Raw genomic sequence first — 16,684 nt, 5'->3', positions numbered from 1 at the left:
GTGTCAATGTATATAGAGAGGGTGGCAATGTATATATACTCCCGGCACAGAGATGGGGGGCCCACCAGCCGCCGTATACTGATCTTAACATCTGACGATCCAAAATGGGGGGGGGCGCCCCGCGACGCACTGAAATGGGGGGGCCTGTCGCCGGCTGAGATAGTATGGGGCCCGTCGGCCGCTGTGAGGAGGGAGCCGCGGAACAAGGAGGCACTGAAGACAGCCCTGCAGGCACATCATGGGGCTTCGGATGGCAGTGAGGATCCAGCAAACAGAAAACACATAGGAAATAGATGAAGACAGAAGACCGGCCAGAAGAGGTGAGGGGGGTAAATAATTCATTAAAATAATTATTATTTGTAGCCTGATGTTGTATAAAGTACTGTTGCAGCAATGCAGAATGGCACCCGCTATAGAGGACTACAAATCTAAGCAGTACTGTATACAGAAATGCTATTGTTATATAAAGTATTGCTGAATAGCCTGTGCCATTCTGCATTGCTGTAAATATTAGGGATGCATCGATATATCGGCCGCCAAAAGATATCGGCCGGAAATGGCACTTTTGGCTAAATGCCGAAAGTGCCATTTTTCTGCTGATACAGCGGCGCATCCGTGCTTTCTGTCCTCCCCGCTGGGCGCTGTTCTGTGTCCCAGCGGGGAGGAGAGGAAGTGACAGCCGGCCGAGCGCTGCGTGAGGAGAGCGCTGTGTTTGTGTGTTTTTTTTTTCGGGGGGGCCCAAAAAAAATCTTGCACCAGGGCCCTTTGTTCCTTAGATCCGCCACTGCACAAACACATTGCTATAGAGCATGGACATTGCAAACTGTTTTTACTTTATATAATGTTACTGACAATACAATAGTTTCTACAGCTTTTTGTATTATTATGGTCTATTTTACAGAAAGTTGCCTCTCATTTATAAACTCAGTCTTGGTCATGAATGAACTGTTGTTTTCCCTCGTGTGGGAAGGAATGCAATTTTTAGAATTCCCCTTTACATTGTGACAACATATTGTTAAGAAGAGTTCTCTCTACGGGAGACACCCACTATAACTGGACAATGAGTTGCACGGTGCAATATACTTGTAAGAGGTCTGTTTTTGTGGTAGCATCAAAGGTACATGGAAAGTAGCAGAAATTTCATGAGAAAAACTACTATCCCAGATTTTAGATACATTGCAAAAAAAAATGTTCTTATCCAGGATTTGAACACAAAACCTCTTACACACTAGACAAAAATCATACCCCGAGACCAGTGTTTCTCAACCCTTTTTTGGGTCAAGGCACATTTTTAACTATGCAAAATCTTGAGGCACCAGCATGTATAAATATACAAGTACTGAGGGAATGGAGGGGCAAAGAGTGCAGCAGTAGGACACAGCATCTGACACATCTGAAAGTGTCAGATATTGAAGATCCCAGTGGTGTCTGTAAGTAAGCAAAGAGAGCAAAGATTCCATTCTTCAGAGCGAGTAATAGTAACTACAACTCTAACAAATGTATTTTAAAGCAACACTGTCATTACGATACATACAGTACATCCAAATGACAGTGTCTCGTTAAGGTGAAAGCAGATGATTTTTCATTTATTTTGTGATTTACAACAGGATCAATGAAAACAATTCACCTTTGAGAGCAATATACTGTATCTGTTTTTTTTTAAATCAAACTTGCTTTGTATTATTGCCTTTTCAACCTCTAACTGTCCATTGTGTGGAGACGTCTGCATGCAACTCACAGTTCCTGGTGTACATTCAACGGAGAAGGCAAAGCCCATAAATACATTTACATTATCTGCTAGTGTATGAGACTAGATATTTCTTCAGCAAGAAAGTTGCAGTGCCAAGAAAAGCTGAAAAAGCTGGGTTGCTTTTATGAAACCCCAAGACAGCTAATCATTAGGATTAGACCTGGATGGAAATCTTACATCTTGATGACAGTGTTTAACCCCTGTTGTTCAGGCAATGCCTTCTTATACGACTTTACTAACAAGAAAAAAAAGTAATTAAGGCCCCTTTTAGACAGGCTATGGTCTTAGGGTTGGCACCTGTCTGGGATTCACCCGGACAGTTCGGGTTTTGAATTCCGTGTCCGGGTTCTATTGCAGCTTAAACCCAGACAAAAGATGTCAGGCAGACAGAGGCAACCAAAATTAAGATAGGGGCTACTGGTCTGCCACTGAAAATAGTCTTGACTGTGATATTTATATATTAATGGGTGGCACTATTTACATATGAATAAGCCGTGACTCATTTTTCCCAAAACATTTCCGTGCGTCGCTAGAGTGTTCGGGTTTTGCTAGAAGAAATGGTCTCCCCCTCCCTTTGAAAAGCGATCTACTGGTGGGGCAGAGGCTGCCCTGCGTTTTGGAGGTGAGAGTTTTTTCTTAATCCCAATGGGATTTTCTATTGAAGTCCCATTCATTTCAATTGTTGCATTTGACAAGCAGCACTGCCTACATGATGCCTACAATGTGCTGCTGCTCCTTCATTGTCCAGTTGAAGACTGGGCCTGGTTCCTAGAGCGCAGTCTGCAGGGAGGCCAAAGATCAAGTTGTGCTGTCTGGCAGGGCTATATGGATCATAAACCTGGCTGAATAGAATGACATATTGTTGATGAGTAAAATTGTTCAAATGTGTATTCAGCTATTTGCTTTAAAGTTGATTTCAACTATGGTAAAACAATACAGATGTATACAGGTGCCATACAGGCATTACCTTCACCATATGTGCACATTTCTTGAGAACTGAGGTATTCCGAGAAAGCTTTCCAAACTATTGAGTTGCTAGAACAGTTTTTGTGAGGTTTATAACATGTCTGTACCATAGGACATCTTTTCTGAATTTAATGTGCTATTTCACAGTAGACAGATTGCTCACTTTTATTGCAAATCATTTTTTTCTTACTTTGCCAAAAAGGAAGGTTTCTTCCTACCAAAGAACAACTCCATTTAGAAAACGAACCCTTGCAGTAGAGCTATGCAGGGTCATCCCTATAATGAGGTAGCCTAAGGCTGTTGCCTCAGGTGGCATCTCTTTGGGTCACGAGGGGGGAGCAGAAGGCTCTTTCCCCTTTCGGGCCAGAGCATCCCAGGTTGCTAAGAGCGGGCAGAGAGATATGTAAGGGCCATACACATCTCCCCTCCCAGCTCCCAGCAACTTGGAGCGCTTTTGCCAGCTTCTGGCTCAGCACCTGACAACCAGTGAGGTCACTGGTTGCCAGGAGCTGAGCAGGACGCTCTGGCCGTTGTCCTACCTAGCTCCTGGCAACCAGTGACATCAATGAGCCTGGCAACCAGTGACATCAATGAGCCAGAGCTGAGCGGTGCGCCACCACGACGTTGCCCCCCTCCTCTGGTAGGGACACTCTGCACTACAAGGGTTAACTGCTCATTTTGGTCTAGGGTCTAAAATAAAAAATATATTACTCACATGATCCTCGGTCATGCTTTGTTGCTATACCTGTCCCCACAGGCTATTTTTTTCTGGTCTCCAGCGATCTAAGCCCCACTTATGTTATCATGTCTATGCAAGGTTCATTCACTTGTTTTAAACATGAGGATGCCAAGGGACATACCACAGCCATAGCAGTGGGGGGGAAAAGGTGATCGGTCAAGCAGCAGGGCCGAGGATTAGGTGAGTGCATCTTCTTTATTCTACATCCTAGACCAAAACAATCACCTAACCCTTGCAATGCAGAGGTAGCCCCACTGTAAGGATTCATTGTTTTAAATGTTCTTTAAATTTGGCTAAATTAATATGATAACAATACATATTCACACACTTTGTAAATCAATTGTGAACATATTGAAGTATTATTATTTTGTAAGCACACTTACTGCAAGCATTGTTGTACTGGGATGAAGGCACTCTATGTTGGATTCAAAACCATAGTTTCCACTATGTCATTCTCTGTAGGGCTGCCATCTAGTGGTGGAAATTAGACTTTGCGTGCAAACAACAATACATTCTACTTGCACAGCAGTTTACCCTTTATTTATGAAACATCTACACTGAAACAGACTGGCATTTACAGAATATATGCTGTCAAAATATTTTAGTAAAAGCAAGATACATTTCTTGAAAACCAAAATGAACAATTAAATGTTTAACCCCAACATGTGCATTTGTGTGGTATTCTATAAACATAAGTGATGAGCCGGTCATTTTTGGGGCATCTGGATGTCTTCATCTTCTTCATACCTACTGTTTTGTTGCAGTGCAGTTTTAATAATTTATTTCCATGCAGAAGTTCAGTCTCAATATTCTAGCTCAACACACATTTAATTATGTGAATAAATGAATTGCATGTATATAAGATGGTATATTTGCCTTTCCACCTGAAGAAGAAAATAGCAGAGGCAGCTCTATCACGCAGCGATAGCCCATAAGGTCCCTTTAGACTCTTGCAGTCAGTTGCAGATTGTTGTGCACTTCACATCAGTAGCCCCCCTTCAAATTAAAGTTTGCCTCTTACATCAGAATCCCCCCTTCACATCAGAGCACCCCCTTACCATCACAGTCCCTCCTTTCACATCAGAGTCCTTCATATTATAGTCCCCCCTAGACATCAGAGTCCCCCCTTCACATCAGGAGCTCCTCTTCCTATCAGAGTTCCCCTTTCGCATCAGTGGCGCCCTCTTCACATCAGGAACCCCTCTTTTCCCATCAAGAGATTCCTGTCCTTACATCATGAGAACCCCATTCACAAAAGGAGCCAATCTTCACATCAGAATACCCTTCCTCACATCAATGTCCCACTATCACATCAGGAGCCCCTCTTCACATCAGAAGCCCACTTCATATCAGGAGCCATTCTTCTCATCAAAATTCCACCTTTTTATATCAGAAATGCCTTTTCACATCAGGAACACCCCTTGACATCAAAGTCCCCCCTTCACTTCAAAGCCCCCCCCTCTTCACATCAGTGTCCCCTTCACATGAGATACCTTCCTTTACCTCAGGAGTACCCCATCACATCAGAGTACCCCTTTACATCAGAGCCCCCCTTTACATAAGAGTCCACCCTTCACCTCAGAGTTCCCCTTTTACCTCAGAGTCCCCCTTCCCATCAGTAGAGGAGAAATAATGGCTAGAAGATTGTAGACTATTTTGAAGTATCTGCTAAATTTCATTATTGGTTTTATAAGCTGATTCCTGAACTCTATCTTTTAGTCTTATAGTTTTAAATAATCACAATGAAAGCTGATTGCTGTGACTTTGAAAAATGAGGTCCTGGAAACATTTTCAGGTGCTGGAATGATTCAGAGCTCTATTTAGGTGACACTAGGAGAACCATTGTTGATAAGAAAATGGTGCTTGGGAGACTAAACTAGACACCATAGAGTAAGAGTCTAAGGGCCATTCACACGTGTGTTTGCACCTATGCACCTGCTCTATGTGTTGTGTGTTCTAGGCTACTAAATTTAAACATGTTCACATTGGAGGTGAGGAGATTAAGGGGGGATATGATTTCCATGTACAAAATGTTCAATGGTGGTAGCAACATTAGCGATAAACTGTTTAAAATTAACTCCGTTACAAAAACTAGAGGCCATCACCTAAAATTGGTGGAAAAAAAATTCCAGCACAAGGGGCGAAGGGGGTTCTTCACAGTAAGATCAGTTAGGGTCTGGAACTCACTGCCACAGGCGGTGATTTCAGCAAATAATGTGGAATTGTTCAAGAAACTTTTGGACGATTTCTTAAGGGACCGTAATATACAGGGGTACAGGTAATACCTAGAATGAGATCCTAATAGGTTGGACTTGATGGACTAATGTCTTTATTCAACCTCAAATACTATGTAACTATGTGTTGCAGTGCTATTCATTGTGAATGGAACTCCAACCCACTGTACAATATAGTACAAGGCATGGTCAACCTCAGCACACCACAATGCACAGCATGTGCATTGTAATGTGCTGTAGTGCTAACAAAGGGTCAGGTACATTTTTTGACCATTGTTGTGTTGATGGCAGCCAATTCATAATGAATAGGCTCTCTTACCGCAATGCCCTTCTACAACGTATATAAAAGCACAACAACAAATTGCTAAAGTGAATATGGGTCCTGATTAGAGAAATGTGAGTTTTGTCCACATATGAGAGAGACTTCGCTCAGGCTGGATAAATTATTTCTGCTTAGGCAGCAAATATGCTGAAAGTCTTATTCAACCTAGTCTGAGTGTGAAAGGACTGAGATATTGAGCCAGCAGCTGAGAGGGATGGTCCTACAAGGAGGCTGGGACTTGAGAAGCCAGAACTTTAAAGTTGGCCATAAACTGTGCATAGATAGCATTGTAGTCAGCTAAAACAGAAAATCTGTAGCTAACTACAAATCGCCAGAGAGATTAGCAGCCCGTGTGACATCAGCTTAAGGAATAACCAAGAACATTTTTTGTGATGTGAATAACCCCTTCAACAGTGGAACCCTGTGTTTTTAATCTTCATTGTAAATGGAAGTCCTGAATAGCACCTTGGCAAGGGGACTGACTCCTAAAAAATCTCTCCATTAGGAGCTGACCCATCACAAAGGCCATAGACATTTGACCACCCTTTGTTATGAGTCTTACACTATGCAGAAAGGCAGGAAGAGCTGGCTTATCCAGGTTGACAAAAGTAATGTGAACAGGTTTTTTGACCTTTCCAATCTCTTGTTGCCCCCCTCCCAAGCAAGAGCAGTCAGCTGGCAGGTGTCTGCCAAACCATTAACTTTGAAACAGTTGGACTGGGAAATGTTCAATCTGATGTCTATAAGTGCCCTTAATAATAAAAGTGACAACCTCACTAAAAGAGACAAAAGTGAATGTATGTGATCATATGCAATGTTGCAATATAAGTTTATTTGAAAAAAAAAATTGTATGTCCTCGCTACAAAATCACTACTAAGTGCTAAAAAAAATCACAACTATGAACTGGTCAGATGTCATGGCTTACCCTATTTGACTGGTTATAAGAGGTAAGATTTGTAAGCTGCAGTTATATATTTCTTAAACACTACTGTCACAATACTTCTAATTTGGCCTTTAAGTTTATGTTCACGCTAATGCACAAACCAAATGCATGATAAAATTGTTCCTAGATATTATTAATTCATCCAAAATAAACAAATACTTTCCTTCTCATTTACAGGACAATACTATAGATTTTCTAGAATATGTGGCAGCTCTAAATCTAGTTTTACGAGGAAAACTTGAACATAAATTGAAGTGGACTTTCAAGGTTTATGACAGAGATGGAAATGGCTGCATAGACAAAACTGAGCTCCTAGAGATAGTGGAGGTAAGCTGTATACGTATATCTGCATTTGCGTATCTATACTGTATTTATATTGTGTGCTTATCTGTCATTTAAAGCTATAATATGCTGTAGCAATATAATTAATAATTATACACGTATTTAGTATATCCGATAATAGAAAAATTAAGATTTCAATACAAGATGAAACATTGAAAGAGGGACTTTCGTCACGTTATTACTGACTCTACCCTCCCAGTTCTCAACAAATCTGTAGCTTCTTTTTTGCAATATGTAGTGCCCATTACACCTCCTGATGATGTGGACGCTGGTCCGGCACAGTTCATTTGTAATGACATTGACGAAGGGGCAGCCACATGACTGGTCAGTGACCAGTATGTACAGTGGCTTCAACAGACTGGTTATCACAAGTGTAGCTGGTGGGGCAGAGGATTAGATTGTGGAACTGCGGATTAAGATAAATATTATTTGTTAGTAGAACACTTATTTTAAAAAAAATTAGCTAAAGTTTCATGGGACCAGGGGCGGGGAAGGGGAGGTGGGGATTTTTTTTAGAGGTAAAATAATAGAACACAAGGCCATCTTAAAAAGAGGGGGAAAAGTGGATTTGTTCTGGAAAGTTATTGGTAAGAAAGCATGGAAAATGAATGTTCTAAATAAGCCTTTAACTGGCATGAGGCCTCTGATTTCACAGGAAAATAAGTGACCCATTATTTTAAAAAGACTGTCTACCCAATGTTGATAAATCTAATATAATCTTTTTTTAACTTAAATTAAACTTAAATTAAAAACAATCTTACATCTACAAGTGTAAATTATAAATGACTCTTTCTGCATGTTAACTAAAAAATCTATTCTTGCTAAAATCGAAAAAATGAAAAAAAAAAAAAAAACTTGACATGGTTTGTTTAGTACAATTTAAAATTATGATGGGCCTGATGTATTAGTGTGTGTGTGTATTAAGGTAAAATGTCTTTAGGAACCTTGGTTTCCAGCCTAAACGTGATAGTTGGAAAGCTTTTCTTAGATGGCCAAATGCATCAAGATACTTCTGGGTTTCTTCTGATCTCCTTATGCCCTCCTTCTAAATTGCAACTTTTGTATTACTATTGACTGAATTGGGGAGAAAAGTAGTTGTGAAGCAAAGAAATGCCTATGCACATAAGCCTTAAGGCTGCGTTCACACCTGACCGTTTTGTAGGGCGTTCTACGCTCGACGAACGCTCTAAAAAACGGTCAAAAATATAAATTGCATTGTAGTCAATGCCCTCGTTCCCACCTCGCCGTATTTCCGCCCGTCCCTAACGCCCTACAAAGCGGCCCACGCCTGAAAAGGTCCCTGGACTACTTTGGGCCGTTTTGTAGGTCGTTTTCCATTGGGATACAGCCAAGTAGCCTTTGGAATCGAGCGACGGTCGCGCGACAGACGCGCATATTACAATACGCCTAGGTGTGAATGGGGTGTAAAGGAGAACTATGGGGTTAGGGCTTTTCCCCATAGTTCTCCTAAGGGTAAGGGGAGGACACTAGCGTCCTCCCGTCACCCTAAACTGAGGCTCCGCAGCTGAAACGGATCCCAACAATTATGTCTGGATCCGCCCAGCTGCGTGAGTCACAGCTGGCTCTGCCTATCTAGAGGCAGAGCCAGCTGTACCCGCCCCCTCCCCCATCCATTCCGCCAGTCAGCGCTGGGGGATCGGAGAGGGGAGGGGGGAATCCAGTCCCTTCCCTGTCGCGGCTCTCTGCCGTGACAGGATAGAGAAGTGAGCGAACGCCGGTATGTGTTTGCTCACTTCCCGATCTGCTGAGCCGACCTGTGACAGTTTAATTGTCACAGGTCGGCTAAAACTATGAGGATGAGTGAAAAGCCCTCACCTCATAGTTCTCTTTTAAGTTGGGAATAAATGTAAAAAAACTTTTTTTTTTAACTCAGGCACTGTATTTGAGTCAAATCATCATAAATGTGCTCTGTAATTTAAAAGTCCTTTAAAGTAAGTCACTAGCAAGTTTAAATGTGATTAACCGGCTTCTCCGCTGCCCTAGTATACATAATTCTTGAAGTTTGCACTGAACTCTGCCCTTATTTTCTTCCTCATTGAGCCTGCCAATCATAGATATGAGCAAATAGTGAGATGCAGCTGGTGGACCAAGTGCCAACTTGAGAAATGCATTTGGCATTGAACCTGTAATTGCAGATTTTAAATACACCACAGGTTTACGCCAAAAGTGGACCTATGAATTATTTTGTAATATATAAGCCAAAATAAGCAAAATGTGCTGTTTTTGTCACACCCACTACCTTGTGTTGCCTAAGCCTTGCATGGTTCTCCTTGTCCCATTACACATGTATTTACATTTTTTCCAGAATTATATTCCCAGTTTTCTCTTGCATGTACCTTTTCTAGCTTTACTGTTTGATTGTCCTTTGAAGGTGTTGATTTACTAAAGGAGAAAAAGGTAAAATTAATATTCACTTAGAAAATAAGGTAAAGCTGTGTTCACTTCAATCAACCAATCATGTCCTAGCAAAAATCCAGTTTTTTTTCTCCTCCAAATATTTTGAGTATTTTAAGAGAGCAAAACTAAAACTTTTAGACATCAAGGAGTAGCATCCATTGTAAGTGATTTCATCAGCATCCAAAAAAGCTTAAAAACCTTTTGACTTTAATATCACTTGCTGTGTCTGTACAACAACTTGAATAAAATGTTTGCGTCAAGGTAAAAAATGTTAAATGGCTTAGTGTATCCGTGAATACAAATCCTAAAACTCAAAATTGTATGCAAGATATATTAAATTAATGAGCTCAGTTAACAAAATAAATTTGCAAAATACGCTACATTTCTGATCAAGCTTATTTTTGTTTTCAGTCCATCTACAAACTTAAAAAAGTCTGTCGCCAAGGTCAAGATGATCGAATTCCCCTACTGTCCCCGGAACAAGTGGTAGACCGGATATTCCAATTGGTGGATGAAAATGGAGATGGTATACCATTGTTACTTTGTAACTTATATGGCGGTCTGCATAGAATAAATAGAATATTATGAGTTTATTAGACTTTTCACATTAATTAACCGCAACCTTGTGATTTTAGATAGGCAAGGTGATGTAGTTTTCAAGATAGAAAGACCGTATAGCTCAGGAGTTAACAAATCAATTCAAATTTCCAGAGCAATTAAGTTTACTTTGGGAGCCAGCAGATAGTGTTAAAGTGGACTTTTTTGTATTGCTGTTTGTGTCCCCACTGGGGCTATTTCCCTTCACTTCTTGTACCAGAGATACCAAGGGATGAGAGGGGAAATCTCTCCAAAGTGAAGGAAAATGCAGTTGTCACTGAAACCGTTGTCCCCACTGGGAGATTTTCTACATTTCCTGTTCCATTGACAGCTGTAACATTTTATACTTTCTACTATTAGTGAAAATGAATGACTCCAACTTGGACAAAGACAGCAATAAAACCAGATGGAAATTTAGGATAATGGCCTACCTTAAGGGGCTGAGGAGTAACATTTCTCTGCACAACCAATCAGTTTCCATCATCTGCTATTTGTTGATTACACAAAAGCCCTTTTTTTTTTACACAATTATTTATAAATCTGCCCCTGTATCTGTTGCACATCATATCCAATTTTGTTATTGTTTTGCTCTCATGGTATATGTTATTTTTTAAATTGCTTTCTCTTCAGGCCAGCTATCTCTGGATGAGTTTATAGATGGGGCTCGCAAGGACAAGTGGGTGATGAAAATGCTCCAGATGGATGTCAGTCCTGGCAGCTGGATCAACGAGCAAAGAAGGAAGAGTGCTTTGTTTTAATGCTGAATGGCTCAAGCACTTCCAAGAGAGCCGAAGAATTCCATTGCTGATGGAACTTCTCAGTGAGGGATGGGCAGTTAAGGCTTTGAAAGCAGGCATTCACTGTGACGGAGACCAGTAGAGTGGATTCTGGATCAGAAATTGTTGCATATTTACGTTTTTCTGATTCACAACTGCTGCTAGGAGTTTTCAGATGCCTATGTTTTTCCACTGCACCGTGCAACATGGCAACATTGATGGGATACATCATTTCTATGAGTAGATACATCTCGATAATGTGGGCTGCTGAATTATCTCTGTATTGTCACCTCAAAACAATCCATCTATTGGCACGACTGCTTAGGTTGGGGCTCAGCCTCCCTAAAGAGTTTCTGCTATTCCTCTCTGTTGCGAGCAAATGCTTGCCAATTTGTACATTCAATGCTTGAATATCAAAACAATACTAATGTTTTTGCATGTAATATGTAAATGGATTTCACCTGTAAAGATTATTTTGTTCAATAACTGACAACATTTATAACAGAAGACAGTGCTTGAAAACTGTTTGTCAAACTATGCAGCTGAGTGGGGTTATTTAAGGGTTGGATGGAAAGTTAAAAGAGACATGACTAAAAAGACCACCCAACATTGTTAACATTTTGTGTGCATTCTCGTGGGTCTAGTCACCAACTAGCAACTGACAACACTGAGAAAAATAGCATATAGCTCTCCTCACTGTGGGTTTGCCCTTCCCCTCTTCTGTAATTGTAACCTATTCTGCTTGTGTTTATGCTGGGCAATGGTGCTACACCAAGCATGGTTTATTGTCAACTTATTTCTATGGAAAATCCAGGACGGGCATATGTGCAGGGCAATATAAATTATGGTGTGGGGATCTTCAGAAGTAGATGTCATTTAGAGAGTCATCTAGAGCTTTACTTTTTAAATTATTATACCTTAAGTATATATGTATGTTCATAATATTGTTAGCTAATATAAGCTTTGGAGATGCATTCATTTTAGAACAAATTTCTTGTTTTAGGGACTTTGTACCTGTGCGTGGAAGTCATCTAATACATCGACCCAAGAGTCAGCCATTTAATTCACCTCCAGACTTCCTGTGGCATTGTACACAAACAACATCATTTTCTGCTATGTCACTAAATGTAACAATTGGTATTAAAGTGACATTAAATTCAGGAGTTAAATCTTACAAATGCATTCAAGTACCTTAACTATTAACAATAATGTATCGTATTTGTGTATTACTCAGCTGCAGATCCTCAAATCATCTTTGAATTGGTGCTGACACTGTCCTTCCTTCTGGAGGGCGGCTATTTTTGTTCCCTATGTATGTTGTGCAGTAACCACTGCTCCAAGCTCACTCCTGTGATGGACTACAATCTCACATTTCGTTTACTAATTTGTATTGAGATTGTAGTCCATCACAGGATTGAGCTTCCAGAAGGAAGGACAGTGTCAGAATGAATTTAAAGATGATTTGAGGATCTACAGCTGAGTGATACACAAATAAGATACATTTTGCTAATATTTAAGGTACTTAATGGCATTTTTAAGATTTAACTCCTAGGTGTAGTGTCACTTTTAATGTGAGTAGATATAAAATGGACTCTTTCCTAAAATCGAGTGTTTATCAAATATCCCTTTGTGTTGGTAACCTATCTTTAGTTACCCCTTGACTTTGGTACATTTGTTAGCAGTACTTATAACTGATTTGGTACCCATAACTTTTTTGAAATAATTTCCAAGTAATCCTTTATGTTTTCAATGTCAAAAAAGTGCTGATTGATTTTATATTAATTGTTAATGATATGATTTAGTATTTGCTAGGCTGTTTGATGGTGTTACAGCACTACAGCAGAAAGAGTAACCTCATGGGGTAAACATACCACGGGCTGAGAGCCTCTGTATTAAGACACCGACATCAGGAAAAAGTCAATTTTTCCATTTGAAATTTTCGGCCAACAGCCATTTTATATTTTGCCATTTTAGTGAAGAGATAAATGTTTGCTGCAGGTCACAGCACTGTCATCTTCCTCCCTGGTGGGTTAGTAGAGCATAGTAATTCAGTTTTTTAAATCACTACTTTATGTGTAAATAGATGACAGGTCCAGATTACACTATTAGTTAAAGAATAACTTTACTACTACATATTATGCAAACTGTATTGCATACTGTACTCTGATCTCTTGTGCAGAAATAAAGAAAATGTCTAATCTCATTCATTTCTAAGGACTCTTTAAAAACATCAGAGCACACCATCAGTGTATTAACAATCATACAAAGTCTGCATATATATTTTATATTTGTTTTATGGGGTACAGAAGTCAGTAAATTGATTTTGGGAGCGAACAGAAATAACACTTTTGGGCCTTTGGTGCAGTGCTGCTTTTCCTCTCCCTGGATTTTTATCTGCAGTGCCCTGCTCAGGCAGTTCCTTTCCCTCACTGTATTTTGCATCACAGACCTTTATTTTTACAGCGGGTTTGAACCACATTTGGATCCGGCCCCTCTAAACTACACCTTCTAGTCCAGAAGTGGGCAACTCCGGCCCTCCAGCTGTTTTGGCACCACAAGTCCAATGAGGCATTGCAAGACTGACAGTTACAGGCATGACTCCCAGAGGCAGAATTATGTTGGGATTTGTAGTTAAAGCATAGCTGGAGGGCCAGAGTTACTCACCCCTGATCTAGCCCATATTTCATACATGACAGGTATCCTTTAAGTGATATTTTTTTAAGTGCCAAGTGCACTAACCAATAAAAATCCATTCTTTGTCAGTCTTCCTTGGCAGAGGAAATTCTGATTGGTTACTGTGGATTACCTGACAAACAAGTTATAATTTAAGAATAAGAAATCTTTAGAAAAAAAAGAACTAGGCCCTCTTCACACCTGGGCGTTTTTGAGCAGTAGAAAACGAGCTTCAAAATGCCCACAAGACACAAGAAATCCCATGATTGTCAATGGCCCCTGTTCACACCTGAGCAGCAAAACTTCAGCAGGAAAACGCCAAACGCAGAGAAAAGTACATGAGCTTCTTTTGGCACTTTGCAGCTTGTTTTTCCCCATAGACGTCAATAGAAGCACCAGGAAACGCGCAACAGAAGCATTTTGCACATGTACGTGTTTTCGTCCAATGACCGCAAAGTCTCTCAAGCTGCCAGTGATACTACGCATCTTTATATGTGCGCGTTTTGCGCAAAAATGATGACGCCTTGGTGTGAATGGGGCCTAAGGCTTCTAGTTTAAGTAAGAAAAGTATCTTTACTAATCAATACATTTCTAGTGTAGATAGCAATTTGATGTTTTACGTACATTAAGGTTTAATTGCTGTTGTGGTAAAATAGTTAATGACAGATGATGTTAATGTAGTCTGTAAATCTTTTGTGGTTTACACAGATTTTATTACATATAACTATACAGTATAATTCCTGGATTTCCACTCGCCCCCACGCAATTTTCACTCGCCAATTGCGAGGGGGCGAGTGGAAATTTTGAGCCCTGGTATAATGTATATGTATATTATCTCAGTATGCAGTCCTCAGTGTCAAAATATATCTCCAGTAATTTCAGATTTCTGAAAAAAACCTGGAGAGCTACTATACATTTATTATATCATTAGTTTATGGTGATAAAGCTGTCGACAAGATAATGGCCCCACCATTAATGACATGTGGAAAAAACTACCATCCACCAATCAGAGATATTACAATTATTTTACAATGTTTACCTTACAAGGTATAGTAGATAAATGCAAATTGGAAGATCAGCTTTCCTGGTGTCTGCAGTTGGTCGCAAGCAGTTTTCAGTAAGACCTGCTCACATAGGCATGCACATCCTATTGCATTAGGGTGTGCACACAAAAGTACAAACACACACGTGTTATATATATAAATATATATATTGTGCTCAAAAGTTTGCATACCCGGGCAGAAATCATGAAATTTGGGCATTGATATTGAAAATATTACTGATCATGCTAAAAAACTGTCTTTTATTTAAGGATAGTGATCATATGAAGCCATTTATTATCACATAGTTGTTTGGCTCCTTTTTAAATCATAATGATATCAGAATTCACCCAAATGGCCCTGATCAAAAGTTAACATACCCTGGAATGTTTGACCCAGTTACAGAGACACACAGGTTAAAATGGCAATTAAAGGTTAATTTCCCACAGTTCAGAAAAGAACTGTCAAAAGACCTGCATAACAAGTAGACATGTCCGATTCGTTTCGTTCCGAATCGAAATTCGGACGAATTTTCGTAAATTCGGACATTCGGATGTATCCGAATTCCGAATTACAGACATAACGAATGCAAACGAATCCGAATTTCCATTTCCGAAATTCGGTAGCGTTCGCACGAACTTTCGTTTCGTTTTCTGTTCGTATTCGTTTCTTATTCGTTTCGTTCGTTGGAGCAAAGTGACATTAGAGAAGGAGAAAAATATTTTTTCCCCCTCAAATGTCACTTTTGCTGCAAACGAACGAAACGAATAAGAAACGAATAAGAAACGAATAAGAACAGAAAACGAAACGAACGTTCGTACTAACGCTACCGAATTTCGTCCGAATCCGAATTCCGAATCCGAATTGACTTTCACACCCGAATCCCGAAAAACGAAATAACACAAATCCGAATTTAAAACGAAACGAAACAAAACGAATTTTTTGGCAGTGCACATGTCTAATAACAAGGTCATGGAACTTTATAAAGGTGGAAAAGTATATAAAAAGATATCCAAAGCCTTGAAAATGACAGTCAGTACTGCTCAATCGCTTAAAAAGAAGTATAAAATGCGGGGATCTCTTGATACCAAGCCAAGGTCAGTTAGACCAAGAAAGATTGCAGCCACAACTACCAGAAGAAATGTTTGGGATGCAAATAAAAACCCACAAGTAGCCTCAAAAGAAATACAGGCTGCTCTGGAAAAAGATGGTGTGGTTGTTTCAATGAGCACAATACAATGATACTTGAACAAAAATGAGCTGCATAGTCGAGTTGCCAGAAAGAAACCTTTACTGCGCAATAACAATATGCCTGACAACAACTTGACACGTCTCTCAGATTCTGGCACACTGTAATTTGGAGTGGCGAGACCAAAATAAAGCTTTATGGTCACAACCATAAATGCTATGTTTGGAGAGGGGTCAACAAGGCCTACAATGACAAGAATATCATCCCCACTGTAAAGCATGGTGGTAGCTCACTAATGTTTTGGGGAGGGGGGTGCGAGCTCTAAAGGCACCGGGAATCTTGTGAAAATTGGTGGCAAGATGAATGCAGCATGTTATCAGAAAATACTGGCAGACAATTTGCATTTTTCTTCATGAAAACTGCGCATTGGATGCTTTTAGACTTTCCAGCACGACAATGACCCTAAACATAAGGCCAAGTTGGCGCTCAAGTGGTTACAGCAGAAAAAGGTGAAGGTTCTGGAGTGGCCATCGCAGTCTCCTGACCTTAATATCATCAAGCCACTCTAGGGAGATGTAAAATGTGCGGTTTGTGCAAGACGATCAAAGACTTTGCATGAGCTAGAGGCATTTTGCCAAGATGAATGGGCAGCTATAGCAATTGCACGCTGTCACTGATGCTAAAGGGGGCAATA

General features: G+C 40.1%; 1 protein-coding gene across 1 annotated transcript in view; it reads left to right on the top strand.

The window, feature by feature from the left end:
• Positions 1 to 11,447, top strand: part of GUCA1B (guanylate cyclase activator 1B) — a 33,510-nt gene extending 22,063 nt beyond the window's left edge. Inside the window, exons 2-4 of the mRNA XM_018559760.1 lie at positions 7,133 to 7,282; positions 10,127 to 10,241; positions 10,943 to 11,447. Of these exons, the coding sequence (XP_018415262.1) occupies positions 7,133 to 7,282; positions 10,127 to 10,241; positions 10,943 to 11,070 (393 nt within the window). The 3' untranslated portion in view covers positions 11,071 to 11,447. The remainder of the gene's footprint in view (positions 1 to 7,132; positions 7,283 to 10,126; positions 10,242 to 10,942) is intronic.
• The last annotated feature ends 5,237 nt before the right edge of the window (positions 11,448 to 16,684 follow it).

Source organism: Nanorana parkeri, unplaced genomic scaffold (genome assembly GCF_000935625.1).
Source record: "Nanorana parkeri isolate BGI_ZX_2015 unplaced genomic scaffold, ASM93562v1 scaffold415, whole genome shotgun sequence".
NCBI lineage: Eukaryota > Metazoa > Chordata > Amphibia > Anura > Dicroglossidae > Nanorana > Nanorana parkeri.
This window is presented reverse-complemented; position numbering and strand designations above follow the sequence as displayed.